Source organism: Cherax quadricarinatus, chromosome 27 (genome assembly GCF_038502225.1).
Source record: "Cherax quadricarinatus isolate ZL_2023a chromosome 27, ASM3850222v1, whole genome shotgun sequence".
Lineage (NCBI taxonomy): Eukaryota > Metazoa > Arthropoda > Malacostraca > Decapoda > Parastacidae > Cherax > Cherax quadricarinatus.
In genome coordinates this window covers 31,893,440-31,918,439 of record NC_091318.1, presented here as the reverse complement: position 1 = coordinate 31,918,439, position 25,000 = coordinate 31,893,440, and the positions used below count along the sequence as shown (strand labels likewise).

Sequence of the window (25,000 nt, the reverse complement as noted above, 5' to 3'; positions counted from 1 at the left end):
AGTGGCAGAACTTCAAACATTTGAAACAGGTGCACAAAAAAAATCGACGACTGTGGAGGGAAACTTAAATGTGGAGGAGCAGATATGACAATTTTATATGTCATATGGTGTGAAATTTCTATTCCCGTTAAATTACGATAAATAGTTTTCAGTCTGCCTCTTCTGAACTACTACAGTATTTAATGGCTGACGCATCTTAGGGTCAGAATAGTACCTTAAGTAACTTAAGTCATGAGGTGGACATTATCGCCCCTAACTGCAGACTAAACTGGTCACACATTTTCATGGCTTCGGTCACCTGGTCTGTTATATCACACGACATAGTTATAACTTGTGGATTAATTGTCATTTGACAGAGGTATCGACTGATTTTTCTTTGCAGCTTCCTTTCCACCAACTGTTCGCACCATCTCGAGGTCTGAAGGTTTTACCAGAGCCCCACCAGTGGTGTGCGGCTTCTTTACTCTTGCAGTCCTCCAAGCTACGAGGTATGAAGGGAGTGTTGTTGCCACATGGAGTAAACCAACTGTGGTGGTAGTAGCATCCAGTCTTTGTCGTTTCAGTTCTTATTCTTTCCTTTTGGAGAAACTCCACTCTCTGTTCACAAGTGCTGTCTGCTTTCCTTCTAAGCTTGTTCTGCTGGAATGACTCATTGCTCAAAGCTTCCCCACAAATAACACATTGAAGTTAAACCTCTCCAGGTTTAGTGATGTGCCAAAAGCCAACATTAACATATTCCTCCTTGTGCTGACCTTCAGCCATTATTTAAGAGCATAAAATAAGCAACTTGTAAAGAATTCAGAAACAATTACTGTAAACTAGTTAGGAAATTAACCTGGAAGCAGTGGTATAAGTTACATAGTAATGCTAATAAAATCTTACAGTTAAGAATCATTGACATAAGGGACGCTACCTCCTCCCATGATGCCACACACAAGAGTTAACACACGGGTATTATATTAGGTATATTGCATCATGCGGCGATGATAATTACCATGATAATTATCATCGCCGCATGATGCACTTACAGCAGTCGACTAACACACAAATACCATCTGACGTACACTACCGTCCCACAAGATGCTACCCACTACAGTGGATTATCATCCATGAATCACTACAAGAATACTAACATCTTCGTACAGTTCATACAGCATCTCAGAACAAGAAGTAAATAGGTTTGATCCGCTGGCTGTTTCCAAGTTAAGTTGCCAGAAAATACAACCAGAAAATACAGCTGCAATACTCACTGCAGTTCATTTCATCAGATTTATCGTAACAGTCGAAGTGGAGGTCACATCTGTCGTTGTGTTGAACACACTGACCACTTGCACACTGCCACTGCTCATCATCACACTCACTCACAGCTGCAACAATAATAACACTTGACACGTAATGACCAAAACTGACAGATATTGACAGCTAGGGCAATATAGTGAGAGTTTTACACACACACACACGCGCGCGCTCGCGTACGTGTGAGCGTGCGTGTGTGTGTTCGTGTGTGTGTGTGTGTGTGTGTGTGTGTGTGTGTGTGTGTGTGTGTGTGTGTGTGTGTGTGTGTGTGTGTGTGTGTGTGTGTGTGTGTGTGTGTGTGTGTGTGTGTGCGTGTGTGTACTCACCTATTTGTACTCACCTATTTGTGGTTACAAGGGGTCGATTCATAGCTCCTGTCCCCGCCTCTTCACTGTTAGCTACAAGGTATTCTCTTTCCTTGCTCCATGAGCTTTATTAAACTTCGTCTTAAAACTATGTATTGTTCCTGCCTCCGCTACATTACTAGCCAGACTATTCCACTTCCTTACAACTCTATGGCTAAAGAAATACTTCCTAACATCCCTCTGACACATCTGAGTCTTTAACTTCCAAATGTGACCCCTTGTTTCTGTGTCCCATCTCTGGAATATCCTGTCTCTATCCACCTCGCACTGTTTTGCATGTCGTTATCATGTTTTCCCTAACTCTTCTGTCCTCAAGTGTCGTCAAGCCAATTTCCCTTAACCTTTCTTCGCAGGACATTACCCCTAGCTCTGGAACTAATCTTGTTGCAAACCTTCGCACTTTCTCTAATTTCTTGACCTGCTTGACCAGGTGTGGGTTCCAGACTGGTGCTGCATACTCCAGTTTGGGCCTGACGAACATGGTGTACAGTCTTGAACGATTCCTTACTGAGGTATCGGAACGCTATTCTCAGGTTTACCAGACGCCCATATGCTGCAGCAGTTATTTGTTTTTGCGTGCGTCTCAGATGTGCTCGGTATTATACTCACCCCAAGATCCTTTTCGTGAGTGAGGTTGCAGTCTTTGGCCACCTAGCCCATATTATGTCTGCGGTCTTCTTTGCCCTTCCCCGATCTTCATGACTTTACATTTGGCCAATTGTTGGACCAGACTTGCAGCTTGTACAGGTCTCTTTGTCCTGCCTGATCCTCGACCGATTTAATTCTCCTCATTAACTTCACATCATCTGCAAACAGGGACACTTCTAAGTCTATCCCTTCCGCCATGTCATCCGCATATACCAAAAATAGTACTGCTCCTAGGACTGACCCTGTGGAACCCGGCGCTCGTCACGGGCGCCCACTGTGACACCTCATCACGTACCATGACTCGTTGTTGTCTCCCTGTCAGGTATTCTCTGATCCATTGCAGTGCCCTTCCTGTTATGTATGCCGGATCCTCTAGCTTTTGCACTAATCTCTTGTGAGGAACTGTGTCGAAGACCTTCTTGCACTCTAAGAAAATGCAATCTACCCACCCCTCTCTCTCGTGCCTTACTTCTGTCACCTTGTCATGAAAATCTAGTAGGTTTATAACACAGGATTTTCCTTCCTTTAATGTTGTCGTTTATAAGCTTGTTCCGTTCTAGGTTCTCCTCCATTCTCCTCCAGATAATCTCCATGACTTTACATACAATACACGTCAGTGACACTGGTTTGTGTGTGTGTGTGTGTGTGTGTGTGTGTGTGTGCAGTTTTAAGATTGGTTGATGCATTTGTTCAGTTGATGTTTGAAAAAAGGGAGGGTACCTAAGGTCTGGCATAAAACATGCATTATTTCTTTGTATCAAGGAATAAGGACATATATAATTTATGTTAAGCGCTAAATCCATGGGGATAATTCAGCGCATGACGTGGAGGCTTGATCCTCCGTCTGCTGAACGCCAGACAGACGCGCTTCCTATTTGTACTCACCTAGTTGCTAAGAATAGGGACAAAAGAAGGTATAAGAATGTTAGAATGTTGAGTATACCAGGCAGAGCGTATCATAAAATTCTTATTAAAAGAGTTAGGGGGTAAAATAGAAAGATTATAGAGGAATATGGAATTGTTATAATATGCATAACAAGTGTTTTAATAATGAAGCACAAGACTGAATAATAATTAAATAAGGTTATAAACGTTTCTTGCATTTATACAATAATTAACGCGTTTATATACAGAAAAAATGTGGCAAATTTTCCAAAAAGAAGAGTAAGATACATGTGCAGCAGATGGGTATATTTGTTCCTAGACGTATCGCCTACACGGCAGGCTTCATTAGCTGAATACATGGGTGGCAAATATGAAGACAACAACAGTAGAGAGGTAAAGATGAAGTGATCAATCTATTAACTTTGAAGACGTGGTCTGAGACGGTATTTTTGTCACATCATTTTGATAAATTTTTCAGATAAATGGAGGAGTAAGTACGTTACTGAAAGCAGTAATGAGTTTTGATGCAAATAATGAGGCTCAAAACAGGGTATGAAAGAGAGAAGGGAATTATTTGCTAGTAAAAGTGGGATTTTAACAGGGATATAAGATGTTAACATGGTTGTTTAACATATTAATGGATGTGTTTGTAAATGAAGAGGACGCTGGTGTCGAGGAAAGGCGTGGAATTAGATGATACCGAATTAGATACAAAATATGAGTTGTCAAAGTTACTCTTTGCTGATGACAAAGTTCTTTCAGCAGATTCTGAAGAAACGTTGCTGAAAGTGGTGGATAAAATTGGGAGTTTATATGTCAGAAAGAAATTACAAGTGAACGTACAACTGAGCAGGATAATGAAAGTGACAGAAAAATTAAGGCATTGACAGACTGGGTATCAGATAAGAGGATGAAAAATGACATAAAGGAATTCATATATATAGGAGTGAACTTTGTTTGCAGATGGATCCTTCAAAGGCTTTACTGCATCTGGCAATACAAGGAATTTTATTCTATAAGGCAAAGAGGAATATGTACCAGAGTATCGTGGTACATTATTATATGAGTGTGAGGCATGGATTTTGATAGTAGAAGCGAGGAGGAGGCTGGAGATAATAGATATATAATGTTTGAGAGTAATGTGTGGTGTTATTATTATGTAGAGAATCATGAGCTTGGAGATTTGAAGACTGTGAGATGGATTGAGGGAGGGTTAGTGGGGTGTTCCATGAAGGGGTGAAGGGAGGTGGTCGAGGACGCTTTGACTGCTAGAGGTGTGAGCAAACAACAGGCTTATGTGAGCAAGTTCCATCAGAGATAATGGATACAAGTAGGTTTTAAGACTTTAAGTGGTTTTAGGGTGTGAACATCGTTATATTTATGTAGGATTCAGGGAAACCGATTCGCTGGTCTCGAATCTTAGAGATGGGAAGAACAGTGCCTGCACAGTGAAGGGTGGGTGAGGATGTTACGGTCCTGGAGGTGGAAATTACAGAGTCTGTACTCTGAAGTAGAGGTGAGGATGTTACAATTCTGGAGATGGTAAGTACAGTGCCTTCACTCTGAAGGAAGGGTGAGGTTGCTATAGTTTTACAGGTGGGAAGTACATTGCCTGTACTCTGAAGAGAAGCGAGGATGTCGTAGTTCTGGAGGTAAGAAGTACAGTGGCTGTCCTCTGAAGGAGGGATGAGGATGTTACAGTTCTGGTGGTGGGAAATACAGTGCCTGCACTCTGAAGGAGAGGTGAGGTTGTTACAGTTTTGCAGGTGGGAAGTATAGTGCATGTACTCTGAAGAGAGGTGAGAATGTTACAGTTCTGTAGGTGGCAAGTACAGTGGATGTAGTCTGAAGGCGGGATGAGTATTTTACAGTTCTTATGGTGGGAAATATAGTGCCTGCACTCTGAAGGTTGCATGAAGATGTTAAACATCACAATATTTTTTGAACTGTGATGTCTGTGCGCTTTTGGCCAGACAGTCATTGAGTGAATGGTGACAAATGTTCTTTGTTTTTGGTCATCTTAGCTAGATGGGAAGTACCATTCATGGGTACCGATATACATTGACAGCTGAGTCATCACATTAATAGTCAGTGACTTATATTGATAGTTACTGAGAGTTAGGAAGCTACAATGAGAGGTATTGTTAAACAGTAAAAAAAGTTCCAGTAATATTGTCTATTTCCACTGACCTCACAATAATAATATCTATTTCCACAGACCCCACACTAACATTATCTATTTCTAGTGACTCCACATTAATATTACCTATTTCCAGTAATCCAACACTAATATTATTTAGTTCCAGTAATCCCACAATAGTATTATCTACTTCTCATGATTAACAACAGTTATTACCTAGTACCAATAAGTGCCAGTCAGTATTACAGGTTTTTAAAACTGTAGAATCATATAAACCTCAAGTGACTGTCAAACCACCAGTCATTATTAAATAGTTTAGATTAATATCAATTAGTATTAAATGAAAAAAAAAATATTTAGAATGGCCAATAGTTAGACTTAACAAGTTACTTACGGCAGTCCTTCTCATCTTCTCCATGAAGACAATCAACCTTCCAGTCACATCGCAGCCTTGAGGGAATACATCGACCATCAGAGCAAGGAAACCACCAAGCTTCTTCCTCACCTGCAACCATCTCACACCTCTGACTCGACCCTGCACCAAACACAGCACATACAAATTATAATATATATATATATATATATATATATATATATATATATATATATATATATATATATATATATATATATATATATATATATATATATATATATATATATATATATATATATATATATATATATATATATATATATATATATATATATATATATATATATATATATATATATATATATATATACATATATATATATATATATATATATATATATATATATATATATATATATATATATATATATATATATATATATATATATATATATATGTCGTGTCGAATAGGCAGAACTTGCGATCTTGGCTTAAATAGCAACTCTCATCTTGCCATATAGGACAAGTGAAAATTTGTGTATGCAATAATTTCGCCAAAATCATTCTGAACCTAACGAAAAAAAATATATTTCACTGTGTTTGTTTAATATTAAATTACTATAAACAAATCTAAAATATATTTAGTTCGGTTAGGCTAAAATAAATTGTTCTTCTTATAATAAGGTTAGGTAAGTTTTCTAAGATTCTTTTGGAGCTAAATTAATTTTTTTTACATTAACATTAATGAAAAAAATATGTCTTTAAACGTAAAAGAGAAAATTTTAGAAAGGACTTAATTTTAAGTGGGTTCTTGCTAATTGACCAGTTTTACATATTCGGCACGACATATATATATATATATATATATATATATATATATATATATATATATATATATATATATATATATATATATATATATATATATATATATATATATATATATATATATATATATATATATATATATATATATATATATATATATATATATATATATATATATATATATATATATATATATATATATATATATATATATATATATATATATATATATATATATATATATATATATATATATATATATATATATATATATATGGCGATTTGTCGGTATATATTATCACTTAATAAAAGTCAGTGTAGGAGAGGACAGGAGGATCAAGGCGCCGTCTGTCTGCCTTCTCGTCGCCTAATAAACTGCTGAGGGAAGACTCGCCCGTGTCTCACACCAGCTTCTGTTTAGCATCCAACTGTGCCACCTTGTTTCATACTTGTCCATATTTGAAAGTTTCCTGGCGTTGATCATTTATTACGTTGCCTGACATGTCGCCATAATTAATTTTTATTTTTTTTGTGGATAAATAAAACTTTTTTTTAAGCTTGTGCAACCAATGATAACCTAACCTAATCTAAGGTATTCATACCAATCCTAACTTAAGCAAAATACGTCGACGAGACCAAACGCACTTGTTATGGGAACTTTTGGAGTGCAAAATGGAACCTAGTGATCGCTGATTCGCCTGCTCAATATACCGCAATGATATAGAAACAGGTAATGTAATTAGTACCTTCAACTCAACAAAAGTTATGGAGTGAGATTAATAAGCTGAGGAAGCCTAGAGAACGCCTGATTTGACAGTTAAAAATGGGAGATGAGAGTTACTAAATAGAGAGTTTGAGGTATCAGGAAGCTGGAGAATATTCTGAAGAATTGTTAGATGCTGATGAAAAGAGGGAAGCTGTGATTTCGTGTACAGGGCAAGGAGGAATAATATCTTGTAGGAGTGAGGAGGATCGAGTTGTGAGTGTAGGGGAAGTGCGTGGGGCAGTGAGTAGAATGAAAGGGGGTAAGGCAGCTGGGATTGATGGGATGAAGATAGAAATGTTGAAAGCCGGTGTGGATATAATTTTAGAGTGGTTGGTGCTATTTTTTAATAAATGTATGGAAAAGGGTAAGGTACCTAGGGGTTGGCAGAGAGCATGCATAGTTCCTTTGCATAAAGGCAGAGGGGACAAAAATGAGTGCAGATATTATAAAGGAATAAGTCTGCTGAGTATACCTGACAGTGTATGGTACAGGTTTTATTGAAAGAATAAGAGTAAGACGGAGAGTAGGATAGCAGATGAACAAGGAGGCTTTAGGAAAGGTAGAGAGTGTGTGGAACAAGTGTTTACATTGAAACATATAGGAGAACAGTATTTAGATAAGGGTAAAGACGTTTTGTGGCATTTATGGATTTGGAAATGGAGTATGACAGGGTGAATAGGGGAGCAATGTGGTAGAACTTGCAAATGTATGGAATAGGAGGTAGGTTACTGAAAGCAGTGAAGTGTTTTACGAGGATAGTGAGGCTCGGGTTAGAGTATGTAAGAGAGAGGGAGATTATTTCCCAGTTAAAGTAGGTCTTATACATGAATGTGTGATGTCACCATGGTTGTTTAATATATTTATAGATGGGTTTGTAAGAGAAGTGAATGCTAGAGTGCTGGCAAGAGGTGTGGGGTTAAAAGATAAAGAATCTAACACAAAATAGGAGTTGCCACAGTTGCTCTTTGCTGATGACACTGTGCTTTTGGAAGATTCTGAAAAGAAGTTGCAGAGGTTGTTGGATGAGTTTGGTAGGGCATGTAAAAGAAGAAAATTAAAAGTGAATATATGAAAGAGTAAGGTGATGAGGATAACAAAAAAATTAGGTGACGAAAGATTGGATATCAGATTGGAGGAAGAGAGTATGGAGGGGGTGAATGGAGTGGATATGTGAGCAAATGAGTCTATGAAAGATGAGAATCATAGAATTGACGAGGGGAAAAGGGTGAGTGGCGCACTTAGGAGTCTGTGGAGACAGAGAACTTTGTCCATGGAAGCAAAGAGGAGAATATATGAGAGTATAGTTATAACAACATTCATATATGGGTGTGAAACATTGGTGGCGAATGTTGCAGCAAGGAGAAAGCTCGAGGTAGTGGAGATGTCATGTCTGAGGGCAATGTGTGGTGTAAATTTAATGTAGAGAATTCGTAGTTTGGAAATTAGGAGGACGTGCAGAATTACGAACTCTATTATCCAGAGGGTTGAGGAGGGGTTGTTGAGGTGGTTCAGACATGTAGAGAAGATGGAACAAAATAGAATGACTTCGAGAGTTTAGAAATCTGTAGTGGAGGGAAGGCGGGGTAGGGGTCGGCCTAGGAAAAGTTGGAAGGAGGGGGTAAAGGAGGTTTCGTGTGCAAGGGGCTTTGACTTCCATCAAGCATGCGTGAGCATGTTAGATAGGAGTGAATAGAGACAAATTGTTTTTAGGGCTTTACGTACGTGCTATTGGAGTGTGAACAAGGTAACATTTACAAAGGGATCCAGGGGAACCGGCAGGCCTGACATGAGTCCTAATGATGGGAAGTGCAGTGTCTGCATTCTGAAGAAGGGGTGTTAATGTTGCAGTTTTATAACTGTAGTGTAAGCGCACCTGTGGCAAGATAGTGATGGAGTGAATGATGATGATGAAAGTTTTACTTTTCGGGCCACCCTGCCTTGGTGGGAGACGGCTCGATGTGTTAATAAAAAATACAAAAAAAAAAAAACTCTGGGGATCAATCCATGCCATCAAATTACCTTCCAATAAGCTTGATCTCCATTACACCTATAAGCACATTCATAAAATCAAGAATAACCAATATAATACGAGCCTAGCTTGATGAGTATATTTTGATTAATGAGTCACATCAAAGATTCACTTGGGGTCCCTCCTATCCTGACAAATTTATTGACCATCAGGAAGTGGGCATTGATAAGGAATATGACGTTATTCATTTGGATTTTAGTATGGCTTTTGACTGAATTCCACAGTGGTGACTGTTAAGAAAGTGGCAACACAGTTTTAGAGAAAAAAATTCCTCGTGGCTAGATGCATGCTAGTTAATAGGAAGCGAAGAGTTTGTATAAATGGGGTGAGATCAGAATGGTGACCAGACGCAAGTGACTTCCCAGAAGGATCACTTTTTAACGTCTTATTCGTCATGATATACATCAGGAACCTTGACAAAGAAATAATGGTGTTAAAAAATATTCTCTGAAGGCACAAAAATTGGCCGAATAATAGATTTAGAGGAAGAGGTCATTGAAATTCAGAAAACTTTAAGCAAACCAATGTCGTGGTCCTAAAATTAGAAGATGTTGTTTAATGTAAAACAGCACACAGAATGTAAAACAGCACACAGAATGTGAAACAGCACACAGAATGTGAAACAGCACACAGAATGTGAAACAGCACACAGAATGTGAAACAGCACACAGAATGTGAAACAGCACACAGAATGTAAAACAGCACACAGAATGTGAAACAGCACACAGAATGTGAAACAGCACGGAATGTAAAACAACACACAGAATGTGAAACAGCACACAGAATGTGAAACAGCACACAGAATGTGAAACAGCACACAGAATGTGAAACAGCACACAGAATGTGAAACAGCACACAGAATGTGAAACAGCACACAGAATGTGAAACAGCACACAGAATGTGAAACAGCACACAGAATGTGAAACAGCACACAGAATGTGAAACAGCACACAGAATGTGAAACAGCACACAGAATGTGAAACAGCACACAGAATGCGAAACAGCACACAGAATGTGAAACAGCACACAGAATGTGAAACAGCACACAGAATGTGAAACAGCACACAGAATGTGAAACAGCACAGAATGTAAAACAACACACAGAATGTGAAACAGCACACAGAATGCGAAACAGCACACAGAATGTGAAACAGCACACAGAATGTGAAACAGCACACAGAATGTGAAACAGCACACAGAATGTAAAACAGCACACAGAATGTGAAACAGCTCACAGAATGTAAAACAGCACACAGAATGTGAAACAGCACACAGAATGCGAAATAGCACACAGAATGCGAAACAGCACACAGAATGCGAAACAGCACACAGAATGTGAAACAGCACACAGAATGCGAAACAGCACACAGAATGTGAAACAGCACACAGAATGCGAAACAGCACACAGAATGCGAAACAGCACACAGAATGCGAAACAGCACACAGAATGTGAAACAGCACACAGAATGTGAAACAGCACACAGAATGCGAAACAACACACAGAATGCGAAAAGACTTGAGAGTCATGGAAAGAAGAAATCTGAGACTAACAACATTACTTAGTATACATAATAAGGCTAATAAACTACGTGGATTTGTGTCATAATGTTGATAAATGATCTAGAGAACCTACAAGCTGATAAATTAGACACATTCAACAATTGAGTTTCTTTATTATGGAAACGTTTTGACACACAGTGGATTCATCGGTCCAGTAATAAAAAGGAGGAGTTAGCGTGGAGTTGATGTAATCAGTCCATCAATCATGATAAGAATACAGCCTATGCACCAAGAAGGGGCTGATATAATACAGACAGGCGAGTTGAAGCAGTCGTGGGAGTGTCACGTTGGACAAATCCGCTCTTTGTATTGGACTGATGAAGCCACTGTGTGGCGAAGCGTTTCCGTAAGAGGGATAACCAAGTGCTACACATGTCTAATCTATCAACATATCTACATACTACAGAATGGATATAAATGTATTGGAAAACATACATAAAATGATCACAAATATAGTTCAGTTTGATGAATGTTACATATGTAATATATATATATATATATATATATATATATATATATATATATATATATATATATATATATATATATATATATATATATATATATATATATATATATATATATATACATATATATATACCGAGAAACTTTTAGAGAGGGTGTGGTAGGTAAGTTTGGGGTGCCAGGTGTAAATGATAATGGGAGCCCTTTGATTGAACTTTGTATAGAAAGGGGTTTAGTTATAGGTAATACATATTTTAAGAAAAAGGGGATAAATAAGTGTACACGATATGATGTAGGGCGAAATGACAGTAATTTGTTGGATTATGTATTGGTAGATAAAAGACTGTTGAGTAGACTTCAGGATGTACATGTTTATAGAGGGGCCACAGATATATCAGATCACTTTCTAGTTGTAGCTACACTGAGAGTAAAAGGTAGATGGGATACAAGGAGAATAGAAGCATCAGGGAAGAGAGAGGTGAAGGTTTATAAACTAAAAGAGGAGGCAGTTAGGGTAAGATATAAACAGCTATTGGAGGATAGATGGGCTAATGAGAGCATAGGCAATCGAAGAGGTATAGGTTTATGTATAGAGTGTTCAGCAGAATATATGAGAATATAGAAGTGATGCAAGGAGGGAAGAGTATATGGAGAAAAAGAGAGAAGTTAAGAGAGTGGTGAAGCAATGTAAAAAGAGAGCAAATGAGAGAGTGGGTGAGATGTTATCAACAAATTTTGTTGAAAATAAGAAAAAGTTTTGGAGTGAGATAACAATAAGAAATAGAGAACAAATGGATTTGTCAGTTAAAAATAGGAGAGGAGAGTTATTAAATGGAGAGTTAGAGGTATTGGGAAGATGGAGGGAATATTTTGAGGAATTGTTAAATGTTGATGAAGATAGGGAAGCTGTGATATAGGAATAACATCTTGTAGGAGTGAGGAAGAGCCAGTTGTGAGTGTGGGGGAAGTTCGTGAGGCAGTAGGTAAAATGAAAGGGGGTAAGGCAGCCGGGATTGATGGGATAAAGATAGAAATGTTAAAAGCAGGTGGGGATATAGTTTTGGAGTGGTTGGTGCAATTATTTAATAAATGTATGGAAGAGGGTAAGGTACCTAGGGATTGGCAGAGAGCATGCATAGTTCCTTTGTATAAAGGCAAAGGGGATAAAAGAGAGTGCAAAAATTATAGGGGGATAAGTCTGTTGAGTGTACCTGGTAAAGTGTATGGTAGAGTTATAATTGAAAGAATTAAGAGTAAGACGGAGAATAGGATAGCAGATGAACAAGGAGGCTTTAGGAAAGGTAGGGGGTGTGTGGACCAGGTGTTTACAGTGAAACATATAAGTGAACAGTATTTAGATAAGGCTAAAGAGGTCTTTGTGGCATTTATGGATTTGGAAAAGGCGTATGACAGGGTGGATAGGGGGGCAATGTGGCAGACAAGTGTATGGTGTAGGAGGTAGGTTACTGAAAGCAGTGAAGAGTTTTTACGAGGATAGTGAGGCTCAAGTTAGAGTATGTAGGAAAGAGGGAAATTTTTTCCCATAGTAGGCCTTAGACAAGGATGTGTGATATATATATATATATATATATATATATATATATATATATATATATATATATATATATATATATATATATATATATATATGGAGGATATATATATTTGGGATATATATATATATATCATAGAATTGATATATATATACCCCAAGTTGAAAGCGTATATTTTTAGATAATTTAAAGTGTAACAAGCAAATGCGAATAAACAACAATAACAAGTAGTATGCTGATTTTCTTTTGAATAAGAACAAATACTTGGGCAAAATAGAAGAGCCTGTGAATGATGATACCACAGATTCATTCCTTAGCAGTGACCAGTAGTTTCTTAAACAAGAATTTAAAATACCTCATAATAGGTACTGAATCTTGTATCTGATAATTTACTGCCATAGCTCCTTCATTACCACTAAAGTAAAGTGACAAAAAAAAATCGAATATTCTGGTTAGGTCCATAATAAGTACAATTGGCTGTGTTGCGTACAAATTGCCTGATTGGTTAATTGGCATCCTACACTCTACTGTAGCCATGATTTCCAATTCCTGTTAAAACAAAAAACACGGATGTTATTTGCAAACTATATTAAATAAGTATGACAGTAGTTTTTATTTTAGTTAATTTTGATTTTGCTGTTTTATTCATAAAGATCCCTGAGGTTGGCTTCTTGGAGTATTTTAAGGAGGATTTACCAAACTGCATCCATACCTTCCATACAGTAACCATTAATAATTTGACCAATTGTGTATTACACATTGTAAATCTGGGTTTTATAAACGGTTTTATTCACAATGTTTAGTGTCGTGAATAACTTGTAACTGCAATTTATCATAACTAAGATCCTCACTAACATACTAGCAAGAAGTGCCAAGTAATATATGCTAATGATGTGCTGTGCCTCTGGCCACTTTTGTAAATACCCTGATGACTTAGCACTCATGATAAATCATTGTGCCACACATACGCTCCAGAGAGTTTGTGTTTAGCGTTTACAGAGCACCCATAAATGTTTGCTTATGTATTAATTATTTTCCAGATAATGTACAATATTCATTGTTTTCGCCAATGTTCTAACGAGCTTAGTGCGTCAGCAGACTTGAATACTTTGATGAGATAGAAAAAAATTTATGAAACTCGTTCTAAAGTAAAACTCCCCAAATATCTTATTTAAATTCAGACACTCCTGTTGTGTATCTTACACATTAGTAAAGCCATAATCCGCAGCACTCACTGATATATCCTGTGTTATTAAAAACAATAAAAATTACCTTGGCTTCAGAACATGAGTACTATTAATTCAGTGCTGATAAAAACACACCTTGCCGAGATTGTAACTCATTTTAAATTGCTCAAACAAGTAAGATTGGCGCTGACAAATGTACAACAATAATATTGCACAAAAACTGCTTGGGACGGTAGTACCTTATTCAAATATTTAAGAACAGTCTGTCACTATATTGACTGACCTTACCGAGAGCTATATACACACACACCCACTTACAGAAGAAATATATAGAAGAGAGAGAGAGAGAGAGAGGGAGAGAGAGAGGGTAGTGATTTCATGCACTGGGCTGGAAGATTCACCATTTTATAGAAGTAATGAAGAGCCAGATGTGAGTGTGTAGGAAGTGCAAGTACAATGAAAGGTGGAAAAACATCAGGGACAGATATGATCATGATAGAAATTTCTAAGGCATATATATATAACCTCCAGGTAGACTCCAGGCAAGTAGGGATATGCTTTTTTAGTGGTTGTTGTATTTATTCTAAGTTTGCTTGAAAGCAAGGAAGGCACCAAGGAATTGGCACAGAACGTACATAGTTCCTTAGTAAAAACGAAAAATGGGATGAAAGAGAGTGAAAAAAAAATAAAAGGAAAGAAGCTGAGTAGAGTGTGAGTAATGACAGATGTCAGGATTACAGATGAACAAAGTTTTTAGGAAGGGCAGGAAATATGTAGATGAAATGTTTATATTAAATCATGTAACTGAACATTACTTACATAAAGTTAATGTTTTTTTTTTATATTTATGGATTTTGTTAAGGCATATGATAGGATGAATGAATATGAGAGCAATGTGATAGATGTAGCAACTGCATGGAATTACTAGTAAAGTTCTTATATGGAATGCGAACCTCAGGGTACATTGGGGAGAGGGGATTTATTGTCACTATAGTTGTTTAACATATTCATTATGGATGTTGCAAAAGAACTGACCGCTAATGTACTGGGGAAAGTTGTGGAATTAAAAGATAACGAACCTGATGCAAAGTGGGAATTGTCACAATTTTATTTCTGCTGATGACATAGCTCTTTTGGTAGATTCTGAAGAGAAGTGCAAAGGCTCGAAGACGAATTTAGGAAGATATGCAAAAGAAAGAAATTAAGAGTGAACCTCGAAAGAGAAAGGTAATAAGAGTAACAAAAAATCTAGGCGATGAAAGATTGGATACTATATTGGAGAGAGGTAATACAGTGGGAGTAAATGTGTTTAATTATTTGGGCAAGAACATGTCTTCAAATGTGTCTATGAAAGATGAGGTGAACCATAGAAATGACGAGGGAAATAACGTGAGAAGTGCATTGCCGCGCCTGTGGAGACAAAAACTCTTCCAGGGAAGCAAAGAGGGATATGTATCAGAGTATAATGGAAGCAACATTGTTATACGGGCGTAAAGCATGCATGTAAAATTTCGCATTGAGGAGAAGACGGGAGGCAGTGGAGACGTCGTGTCTGAGGGCAGTATGGTGTTACCAGTGAGTGGAGGAGACGTTAACGAAGTCGTGTCTTAGGGCAGTGTGGTGTTACCAGTGGGTGGAGGAGACGTTAACGAAGTCGTGTCTTAGGGCAGTGTGGTGTTACCAGAGGGTGGAGGAGACGTTAATGAAGTCGTGTCTTAGGGCAGTGTGGTGTTACCAGTGGGTGGAGGAGACGTTAACGAAGTCGTGTCTTAGGGCAGTGTGGTGTTACCAGAGAGTGGAGGAGACGTTAATGAAGTCGTCTCTTAGGGCAGTGTGGTGTTACCAGAGGGTGGAGGAGACCTTAATGAAGTCGTGTCTTAGGGCAGTATGGTGTTACCAGTGAGTGGAGGAGACGTTAACGAAGTCGTGTCTTAGGGCAGTGTGGTGTTACCAGAGGGTGGAGGAGACGTTAATGAAGTCGTGTCTTAGGGCAGTGTGGTGTTACCAGTGGGTGGAGGAGACGTTAATGAAGTCGTGTCTTAGGGCAGTGTGGTGTTACCAGAGGGTGGAGGAGACATTAATGAAGTCGTGTCTTAGGGCAGTGTGGTGTTACCAGTGGGTGGAGGAGACGTTAATGAAGTCGTGTCTTAGGGCAGTGTGGTGTTACCAGTGGGTGGAGGAGACATTAATGAAGTCGTGTCTTAGGGCAGTGTGGTGTTACCAGAGGGTGGAGGAGACGTTAATGAAGTCGTGTCTTAGGGCAGTGTGGTGTTACCAGTGGGTGGAGAAGACGTTAACGAAGTCGTGTCTTAGGGCAATGTGGTGTTACCAGAGGGTGGAGAAGACGTTAACGAAGTCGTGTCTTAGGGCAGTGTGGTGTTACCAGAGGGTGGAGGAGACATTAATGAAGTCGTGTCTTAGGGCAGTGTGGTGTTACCAGAGGGTGGAGGAGACGTTAATGAAGTCGTGTCTTAGAGCAGTGTGGTGTTACCAGTAGGTGGAGAAGACGTTAACGAAGTCGTGTCTTAGGGCAGTGTGGTGTTACCAGAGGGTGGAGAAGACGTTAACGAAGTCGTGTCTTAGGGCAGTGTGGTGTTACCAGAGAGTGGAGGAGACGTTAATGAAGTCGTCTCTTAGGGCAGTGTGGTGTTACCAGAGGGTGGAGGAGACCTTAATGAAGTCGTGTCTTAGGGCAGTATGGTGTTACCAGTGAGTGGAGGAGACGTTAACGAAGTCGTGTCTTAGGGCAGTGTGGTGTTACCAGAGGGTGGAGGAGACGTTAATGAAGTCGTGTCTTAGGGCAGTGTGGTGTTACCAGTGGGTGGAGGAGACGTTAATGAAGTCGTGTCTTAGGGCAGTGTGGTGTTACCAGAGGGTGGAGGAGACATTAATGAAGTCGTGTCTTAGGGCAGTGTGGTGTTACCAGTGGGTGGAGGAGACGTTAATGAAGTCGTGTCTTAGGGCAGTGTGGTGTTACCAGTGGGTGGAGGAGACATTAATGAAGTCGTGTCTTAGGGCAGTGTGGTGTTACCAGAGGGTGGAGGAGACGTTAATGAAGTCGTGTCTTAGGGCAGTGTGGTGTTACCAGTGGGTGGAGAAGACGTTAACGAAGTCGTGTCTTAGGGCAATGTGGTGTTACCAGAGGGTGGAGAAGACGTTAACGAAGTCGTGTCTTAGGGCAGTGTGGTGTTACCAGAGGGTGGAGGAGACATTAATGAAGTCGTGTCTTAGGGCAGTGTGGTGTTACCAGAGGGTGGAGGAGACGTTAATGAAGTCGTGTCTTAGGGCAGTGTGGTGTTACCAGTAGGTGGAGAAGACGTTAACGAAGTCGTGTCTTAGGGCAGTGTGGTGTTACCAGAGGGTGGAGAAGACGTTAACGAAGTCGTGTCTTAGGGCAGTGTGGTGTTACCAGTGAGTGGAGGAGACGTTAACGAAGTCGTGTCTAAGGGCAGTGTGGTGTTACCAGAGGGTGGAGGAGACATTAATGAAGTAATGTCATAGGGCAGTGTGGTGTTACCAGTGGGTGGAGGCGACGTTAATGAAGTCGTGTCTTAGGGCAGTGTGGTGTTACCAGAGGGTGGAGAAGACGTTAACGAAGTCGTGTCTTAGGGCAGTGTGGTGTTACCAGAGGGTGGAGAAGACGTTAACGAAGTCGTCTCTTAGGGCAGTGTGGTGTTACCAGCGGGTGGAGGAGACGTTAATGAAGTCGTGTCTTAGGGCAGTGTGGTGTTACCAGTGGGTGGAGGAGACGTTAATGAAGTCGTGTCTTAGGGCAGTGTGGTATTACAAGAGGGTGGAGGAGACATTGATGAAGTCATGTCTTAGGGCAGTGTGGTGTTACCAGTGGGTGGAGGAGACGTTAATGAAGTCGTGTCTTAGGGCAGTGTGGTGTTACCAGAGGGTGGAAGAGACGTTAATGAAGTCTTTTGGGTATTTATAGAGGCTGAAGCAAAATAGGATTATTATGAAGGCATATAAATCTGGAGGGAAGGGAAAAGAAGGTTGCGAGTGCTATGAGCGTGAAGATTTAAGAGGCAAGTGATTTTTATGATTTGACGTACTGTTCGAGTGTGGGCAAAGTAAATTTATGAAGGAATTCAGGGAAACCAGTTAACCGGAATTGAATCCTGGAGGTAGAAGGAACAGCACCTCACTGAAGGAGGGATGGGAATGTGAATAAATGGCTCGGAGAACCGACAAGTTGATAAATTAAACACATGTGCAACACTTGGATATCTTTATTGTGGGAACGATTCGCCACGCAGTGGCTTCATCAGTCCATACAAAGGAGCATGATGAAGAACAGAAGGAGTTTGAGGTGATCAGTCCCTCAGCCTGGAGTCGTTGTAATCAATCCATCAATCTTGAAAAGAATACAGCAAATGCTGTATTCTTTTCAAGACTAAAGGACTGATTACATCGACTCCAGGCTGAGGACTGATGGTAATGTATCATCATTTCTACCTGACCACATATAAGAACAATGCTTCTGGGTGTGTCAGGCTTCTCTGCAGTGACAATGTTCTGCAACTTTTCCAATAACATGGCACTACTCTTATAACTTTTGTGGTATTTATCTTTTTTATATCCAGGGTCTTCATATAAAGAATAAAGAGTCACAATGCCGTGGTATGAACGACTCACCACAAACTCGCACTTAGAAGAGGAACGTTAGGAGCAACTTCGGTATATTCTGGACCGTTGTTAATTGACAAATGAGCGAGAAAAAGGCAGGGAAGACAGGAAACAGAACTGGGTTGAGGGAGGAACAGGATAGTAACAGTAGTAGTAGTAATAACAATGATGTTAGTAGTAATAATTTAATAGGAGTATTAGTAGTAGTAGCAGTAGTAGCCGTAGTAGTAATAGCAGTAGTAAAAGTAGTGGTAATAGTAGTAGTAGCATAACAGAGGTAGTAATAGTACCGAGGAAGTAGAAGCATAAGGGGCAATGATAAAGCAAGTGCTAGAAGTAATGGTAGAGAGAGTAGTAGTACTCAAAGAATTAGTAATAGTGGTAGAAGTGGAAGTTTAAAAGTCCAAGACAACAGAAGAGCACTGAAGGAGGGCTACTAGCTCACAGACCTGAGACAACAGAAGAGCACTGAAGGAGGGCTACTAGCCCAGAGACCTGACACAACAGAGGAACACTGAAGGAGGCCTACTAGCCCAGAGACCTGAGACAACAGAAGAGCACTGAAGGAGGGCTACTAGCCCAGAGACCTGACACAACAGAGGAGCACTGAAGGAGGCCTACTAGCCCAGAGACCTGAGACAACAGAAGAGCACTGAAGGAGGGCTACTAGCCCAGAGACCTGAGACAACAGAGGAGCACTGAAGGAGGCCTACTAGCCCAGAGACCTGAGACAAGAGAAGAGCACTGAAGGAGGACTACTAACCCAGAGACCTGAGACAACAGAAAAACACTGAAGGAAGGCTACTAGCCCAGAGACCTGAGACAACAGAAGAGCACTGAAGGAGGGCTACTAGCCCAGAGACCTGAGACAACAGAGGAGCACTGAAAGAGGGCTACTAGCCCAGAGATCTGATACAACAGGGGAGCACTAAAGGAGGGCTACTAGCCCAGAGACCTGAGACAACAGAGGATAACTGAAAGAGGGCTACTAGCTCAGAGGCCTGAGACAACAGTGGAGCACTGAAGGAGGGCTACTAGCCCAGAGGCATGAGACAACAGAGGAGCACTGAAGAAGGACTACTTGCCAGAGACCTGAGACAAGAGAGGAGCACTGAAGGAGGGCTACTAGCCCAGAGACCTGTGACAATAGAGGAGCACTGAAGGAGGGCTACTAACCCAGAAACCTGAGACAATAGAGCACTGAAGGAGGGCTACTAACCCAGAGGCCTGAGACAACAGAGGAACACTGAAGGAGAGCCACTAGCCCAGAAACCTGAGACAGCAGTGGAGCACTGAAGGAGGGCTACTAGCCCAGAGGCATGAGACAACAGAGGAGCACTGAAGAAGGACTACTTGCCAGAGACCTGAGACAAGAGAGGAGCACTGAAGGAGGGCTACTAGCCCAGAGACCTGTGACAATAGAGGAGCACTGAAGGAGGGCTACTAACCCAGAAACCTGAGACAATAGAGGAGCACTGAAGGAGGGCTACTAACCCAGAGACCTGAGACAACAGAGGAGCACTGAAGGAGGGCTACTAGCCGAGAGACCTGAGACAACAGAGGATAGCTGAAGGAGGGCTACTAGCCCAGAGACCTGAGACAACAGAGTACTACTGAAGGAGGGCAAATTGCCCAGAGATCTGAGACAACAGAGGAGCACTGAAGGAGGGCTACTAGCCGAGAGACCTGAGACAACAGAGGATAACTGAAGGAGGGCTACTAGCCCAGAGACCTGAGACAACAGAGTAGCACTGAAGGAGGGCTACTTGCCCAGAGACCTGAGACAACAGAGAAGCACTGAAAGAGGGCTACTAGCCCAGAGACCTGAGACAACAGAGGAGCACTGAAGGAGGGCTACTAGCCCAGAGACCTGAGACAACAGAAGAACACTGAAGGAGGGCTACTAGCCCAGAGACCTGAGACAACAGAGGAGCACAGAAGGAGGGCTACTAGTCCAGAGACCTGAGACAACAGAGGAACACTGAAGGAGGCTTACTAGCTCAGAGACCTGAGACAACAGAAGAGCAATGAAGGAGGGCTACTAGCCCAGAGACCTGAGACAACAGAGGAGCACTGAAGGAGGCCTACTAGCCCAGAGACCTGAGACAACAGAAGAGCACTGAAGGAGGGCTACTAACCCAGAGACCTGAGACAACAGAAGAGCACTGAAGGAAGGCTACTAGCCCAGAGACCTGAGACAACAGAAGAGCACTGAAGGAGGGCCACTAACCCAGAGACCTGAGACAACAGAAGAGCACTGAAGGAGGGCTACTAGCCCAGAGACCTGAGACAACAGAGTAGCACTGAAGGATGGCTACTAGCCCAGAGACCTCAGATACAACAGAGAAGCACTGAAAGAGGGCTACTAGCCCAGAGACCTGATACAACAGGGGAGCACTGAAGGAGGGCTACTAGCCCAGAGACCTGATACAACAGGGGAGCACTGAAGGAGGGCTACTAGCCCAGAGACCTGATACAACAGGGGAGCACTGAAGGAGGGCTACTAGCCCAGAGACCTTAGACAACAGAGAAGCACTAAAAGAGGGCTACTAGCCCAGAGACCTGAGACAACAGAGGAGCACTGAAGGAGGGCTACTTGCCCAGTGACCTGAGACAACAGAAGAGCACTGAAGGAGGGCTACTAGACCAGAGACCTGAGACAACAGAGGAGCACTAAAGAAGGGCTACTTGCCCAGAGACCTGAGACAACAGAGGAGCACTGAAGGAGGGCTACTAGCCGAAAGACATGAGACTACAGAGGATAACTGAAGGAGGGCTACTAGCCCAGAGACCTGAGACAACAGAGTAGTACTGAAGGAGGGCTAATTGCCCAGAGACCTGAGACAACAGAGGAGCACTGAAGGAGGCCTACTAGCCCAGAAACCTGAGACAACAGAGGATAACTGAAGGAGGGCTACTAGCCCAGACACCTGAGACAACAGAGTAGCACTGAAGGAGGGCTACCAGCAAAGAGACCTGAGACAACAGAGAAGCACAGAAAGAGGGCTACTAGCCTAGAGACCTGATACAACAGGGGAGCACTGAAGGAGGGCTACTAGCAAAGAGACCTGAGACAACAGAGTAGCACTGAAGGAGGGCTACTAGCAAAGAGACCTGAGACAACAGAGTAGCACTGAAGGAGGGCTACTTGCCCAGAGACCTGAGACAACAGGGGAGCACTGAAGGAGGGCTACTAGCCCAGAGACCTTAGACAACAGAGGATAACTGAAAGAGGGCTACTAGCTCAGAGGCCTGAGACAACAGTGGAGCACTGAAGGAGGGCTACTAGCCTAGAGACCGGAGACAGCAGTGGAGCACTGAAGGAGGGCTACTAGCCCAGACCTGAGACAAGAGAGGAGCACTGAAGGAGGGCTACTAGCCCAGAGACCTGTGACAATAGAGGAGCACAGAAGGAGGGCCACTAGCCCAGAGACCTGAGACAACAGTGGAGCACTGAAGGAGGGCTTCTTGCCCAGAGACCTAAGACAACAGAGGAGCACTGAAGGAGAGCTACTAGCCGAGAGACCTGAGACAACAGAGGAGCACTGAAGGAGGGCTACTAACACAGAGGCCTGAGACAACAGAGGAACACTGAAGGAGGGCCACTAGCCCAGAGACCTGAGACAACAGAGGAGCACTGAAGGAGGGCTACTAGCCGAGAGACCTGAGACAACAGAGGATAACTGAAGGAGGGCTACTTGCGCAGAGACCTGAGACAATAGAGGATAACTGAAAGAGGGCTACTAGTTCAGAGGCCTGAGACAACAATGGAGCACTGAAGGAGGGCTACTAGCCTAGAGACCTGAGAGAGCAGTGGAGCACTGAAGGAGGGCTACTAACCCAGAGGCATGAGACAACAGAGGAGCACTGAAGAAGGGCTACTTGCCAGAGACCTGAGACAACAGAGGAGCTCTGAAGGAGGGCTACTAGCCCAGAGACCTGTGACAATAGAGGAGCACTGAAGGAGGGCTACTAGCCCAGAAACCTGAGGCAATAGACGAGCACTGAAGGAGGGCTACTAACCCAGAGACCTGAGACAATAGAGGAGCACTGAAGGAGGGCTACTAGCCTAGAGATCTGAGACAGCAGTGGAGCACTGGAGGAGGGCTACTAGCCTAGAGACCTGTGACAATAGAGGAGCACTGAAGGGGACTACTAGCCCAGAGACCTGAGACAATAGAGGAGCACTGAAGGGGACTACTAGCCCAGAGACCTGAGACAATAGAGGAGCACTGCAGGAGGAATACTAGCCCAGAGACCTGAGACAAAGCCCCCACAGAACAAAACCCACCAAGCCAGAGGACAGGAGTGATAAAGAAAAAAAACCAAAGACAAATGAAGAGGCAACAAGGGTTAGATCAAGTCCCGGGTGTCTGAAGATAAGAGCATTTGACCACAATGTTCTCGATTTTGAAAGCTGGTGAAGGGCGACTTTATCTCACTCTCCATAATAATAATTTCTTGATCTAATTCACCTTTTTGTGGATATCAACTTTTTTTTTCTCTTTCAAGGTAAATATTATTCTCCAGCTTTTGAGTTTGCTATGAGCCAGTGACTTTACTGTTGTATGGAGAACTTTGAAACAGTTCTGTTTCCTGCTACTAGGGTACGTCTTTCTCTCTGACTTTGTTTCACAGATGATGTCTTTGTTCTATGGCCACATAGCTCTGATTGCTTCCAGTCTTTCCCTGATACTCTTAGAAATCTTGTTCCTCTCTTTGTAGTTCATGTCCACCGCTCTGTGACAGGCTTTCCTTCCTTCTATTGCAAGTAAATGCACAGTGGCTTGTACATTCTTTACTTTTCTTATCTTGCTTTTGTTAAGAAATTGTTCTTGTTTCTTTTCCTCTCGTATTCTCTGCATTTCTTGACGCAGAAACTTCAACTCTTCGCGATTCATTCTCTCTATCAAAGAGATTTTGTCTTTATATTTTAAAATATGGAGATTCATGGAGCGATAAATAGACATGGGTTTTCATTTAAAAATAACCTAAATTATTACTGCACAGAACCCAGCTTAAACGATCCTTTGCTGCCGAGAATCCAAGTGCACTTTTTCCTTTGCTGGTTCATGTAACTTCTAGACGGCATCTTCTTTCAACATACAGCTGTCTCGTCAGCACTAAACATTTGCTCCGGATCTGAGCCAGTCTTAGAAATAAGTTTCTCTAACTGTGCGATCAGAGAAATCATCAGTCATACTTTTAGCAATATGTTTGACAGACTGCTGAAAACATCAATAATTCTACTGTCAAACCAGTACCAATTCTTTCTGAAAGTGAATGTATCTATCTTGAGCTCATTGTTCCGAGTTCTTTCTTGTTTAAATATTCTTAGCAGTCTATTTATATCTCCTTTGTATAAACCTATTCTCCACTTGCGTAATATCTTCCATCCTTTTATGTCTTTCAAGAGAGTGTAGATTCACGACTCTTAAACTATTATCGTAAGTACGATTCCTAATACAATGGATTAATTTTCGTATCCATCATGTATGTTTTCCAGTGTATTTATATCCAGGCTGTATTATGGAGACTACAAGTGAGGTGCATAGACTAAGTGAAGCCTTACTGATGATGTATGGAGCTGAAGTATAATTTCTGGACTACTGTTACTTACACTTCATGATTAAACACTGTTGACTTGGTTACAGATTTCTTCCTACCAAGTTTTTCCTCACATTCTGCATGATCAAGTTTCACATCACCTGGTGTGAGGGTTATTCTCATTCCAGAGATTAGGACTATGAACTTTTCCACAATGAACTGCATATGCCATTTTTTTAACCATAATATTAGATTGTCTAAATCAAACCGAAGTTCAATTCCATTCTCCACTGAATCATTTATTCAGCTTATATTTGCATGATAAGAAAATTTACTCGCATCTCTTATTCTTTCGTCGTCCAGTTCAGTAATATAAATTTTGAATAACAAGAGTCCAAAACTGATCCATAAACAATAGTGCTTGTGACTAGGCTACATTTACGCAAACTTTCCGCTTCTTATTGGTCAGCCTTTGTTAATCTCACAGTCTTGTGTAACTTTTGTTATCCTTCTTTACCTTACTTTTAACATGAGCATACTGGACCATACAATCCTACCTAGGACTGTATGGTCCTGTGGTTTAGGGCGTCGCGAACTGTCACTCTTTCCACGAGGCGGGCTAAAACAACAGGGGTTCGATTCCCCGGCTATATATATATATATATATATTATTATTATAATTTTTTTTTATTATCACACTGGCCGATTCCCACCAAGGCA

General features: G+C 41.2%; 1 protein-coding gene across 1 annotated transcript in view; it reads right to left on the bottom strand.

Moving 5' to 3' along the window:
• LOC128691012 (G-protein coupled receptor GRL101-like) overlaps positions 1-25,000 on the bottom strand; it is a 605,305-nt gene that overhangs the window by 202,644 nt on the left and 377,661 nt on the right. The window contains exons 10-11 of the mRNA XM_070089232.1: positions 5,729-5,869; positions 1,251-1,367 (exon numbers count right to left, since the gene is read on the bottom strand). Coding sequence (XP_069945333.1) covers positions 1,251-1,367; positions 5,729-5,869 — 258 coding nt within the window. The remainder of the gene's footprint in view (positions 1-1,250; positions 1,368-5,728; positions 5,870-25,000) is intronic.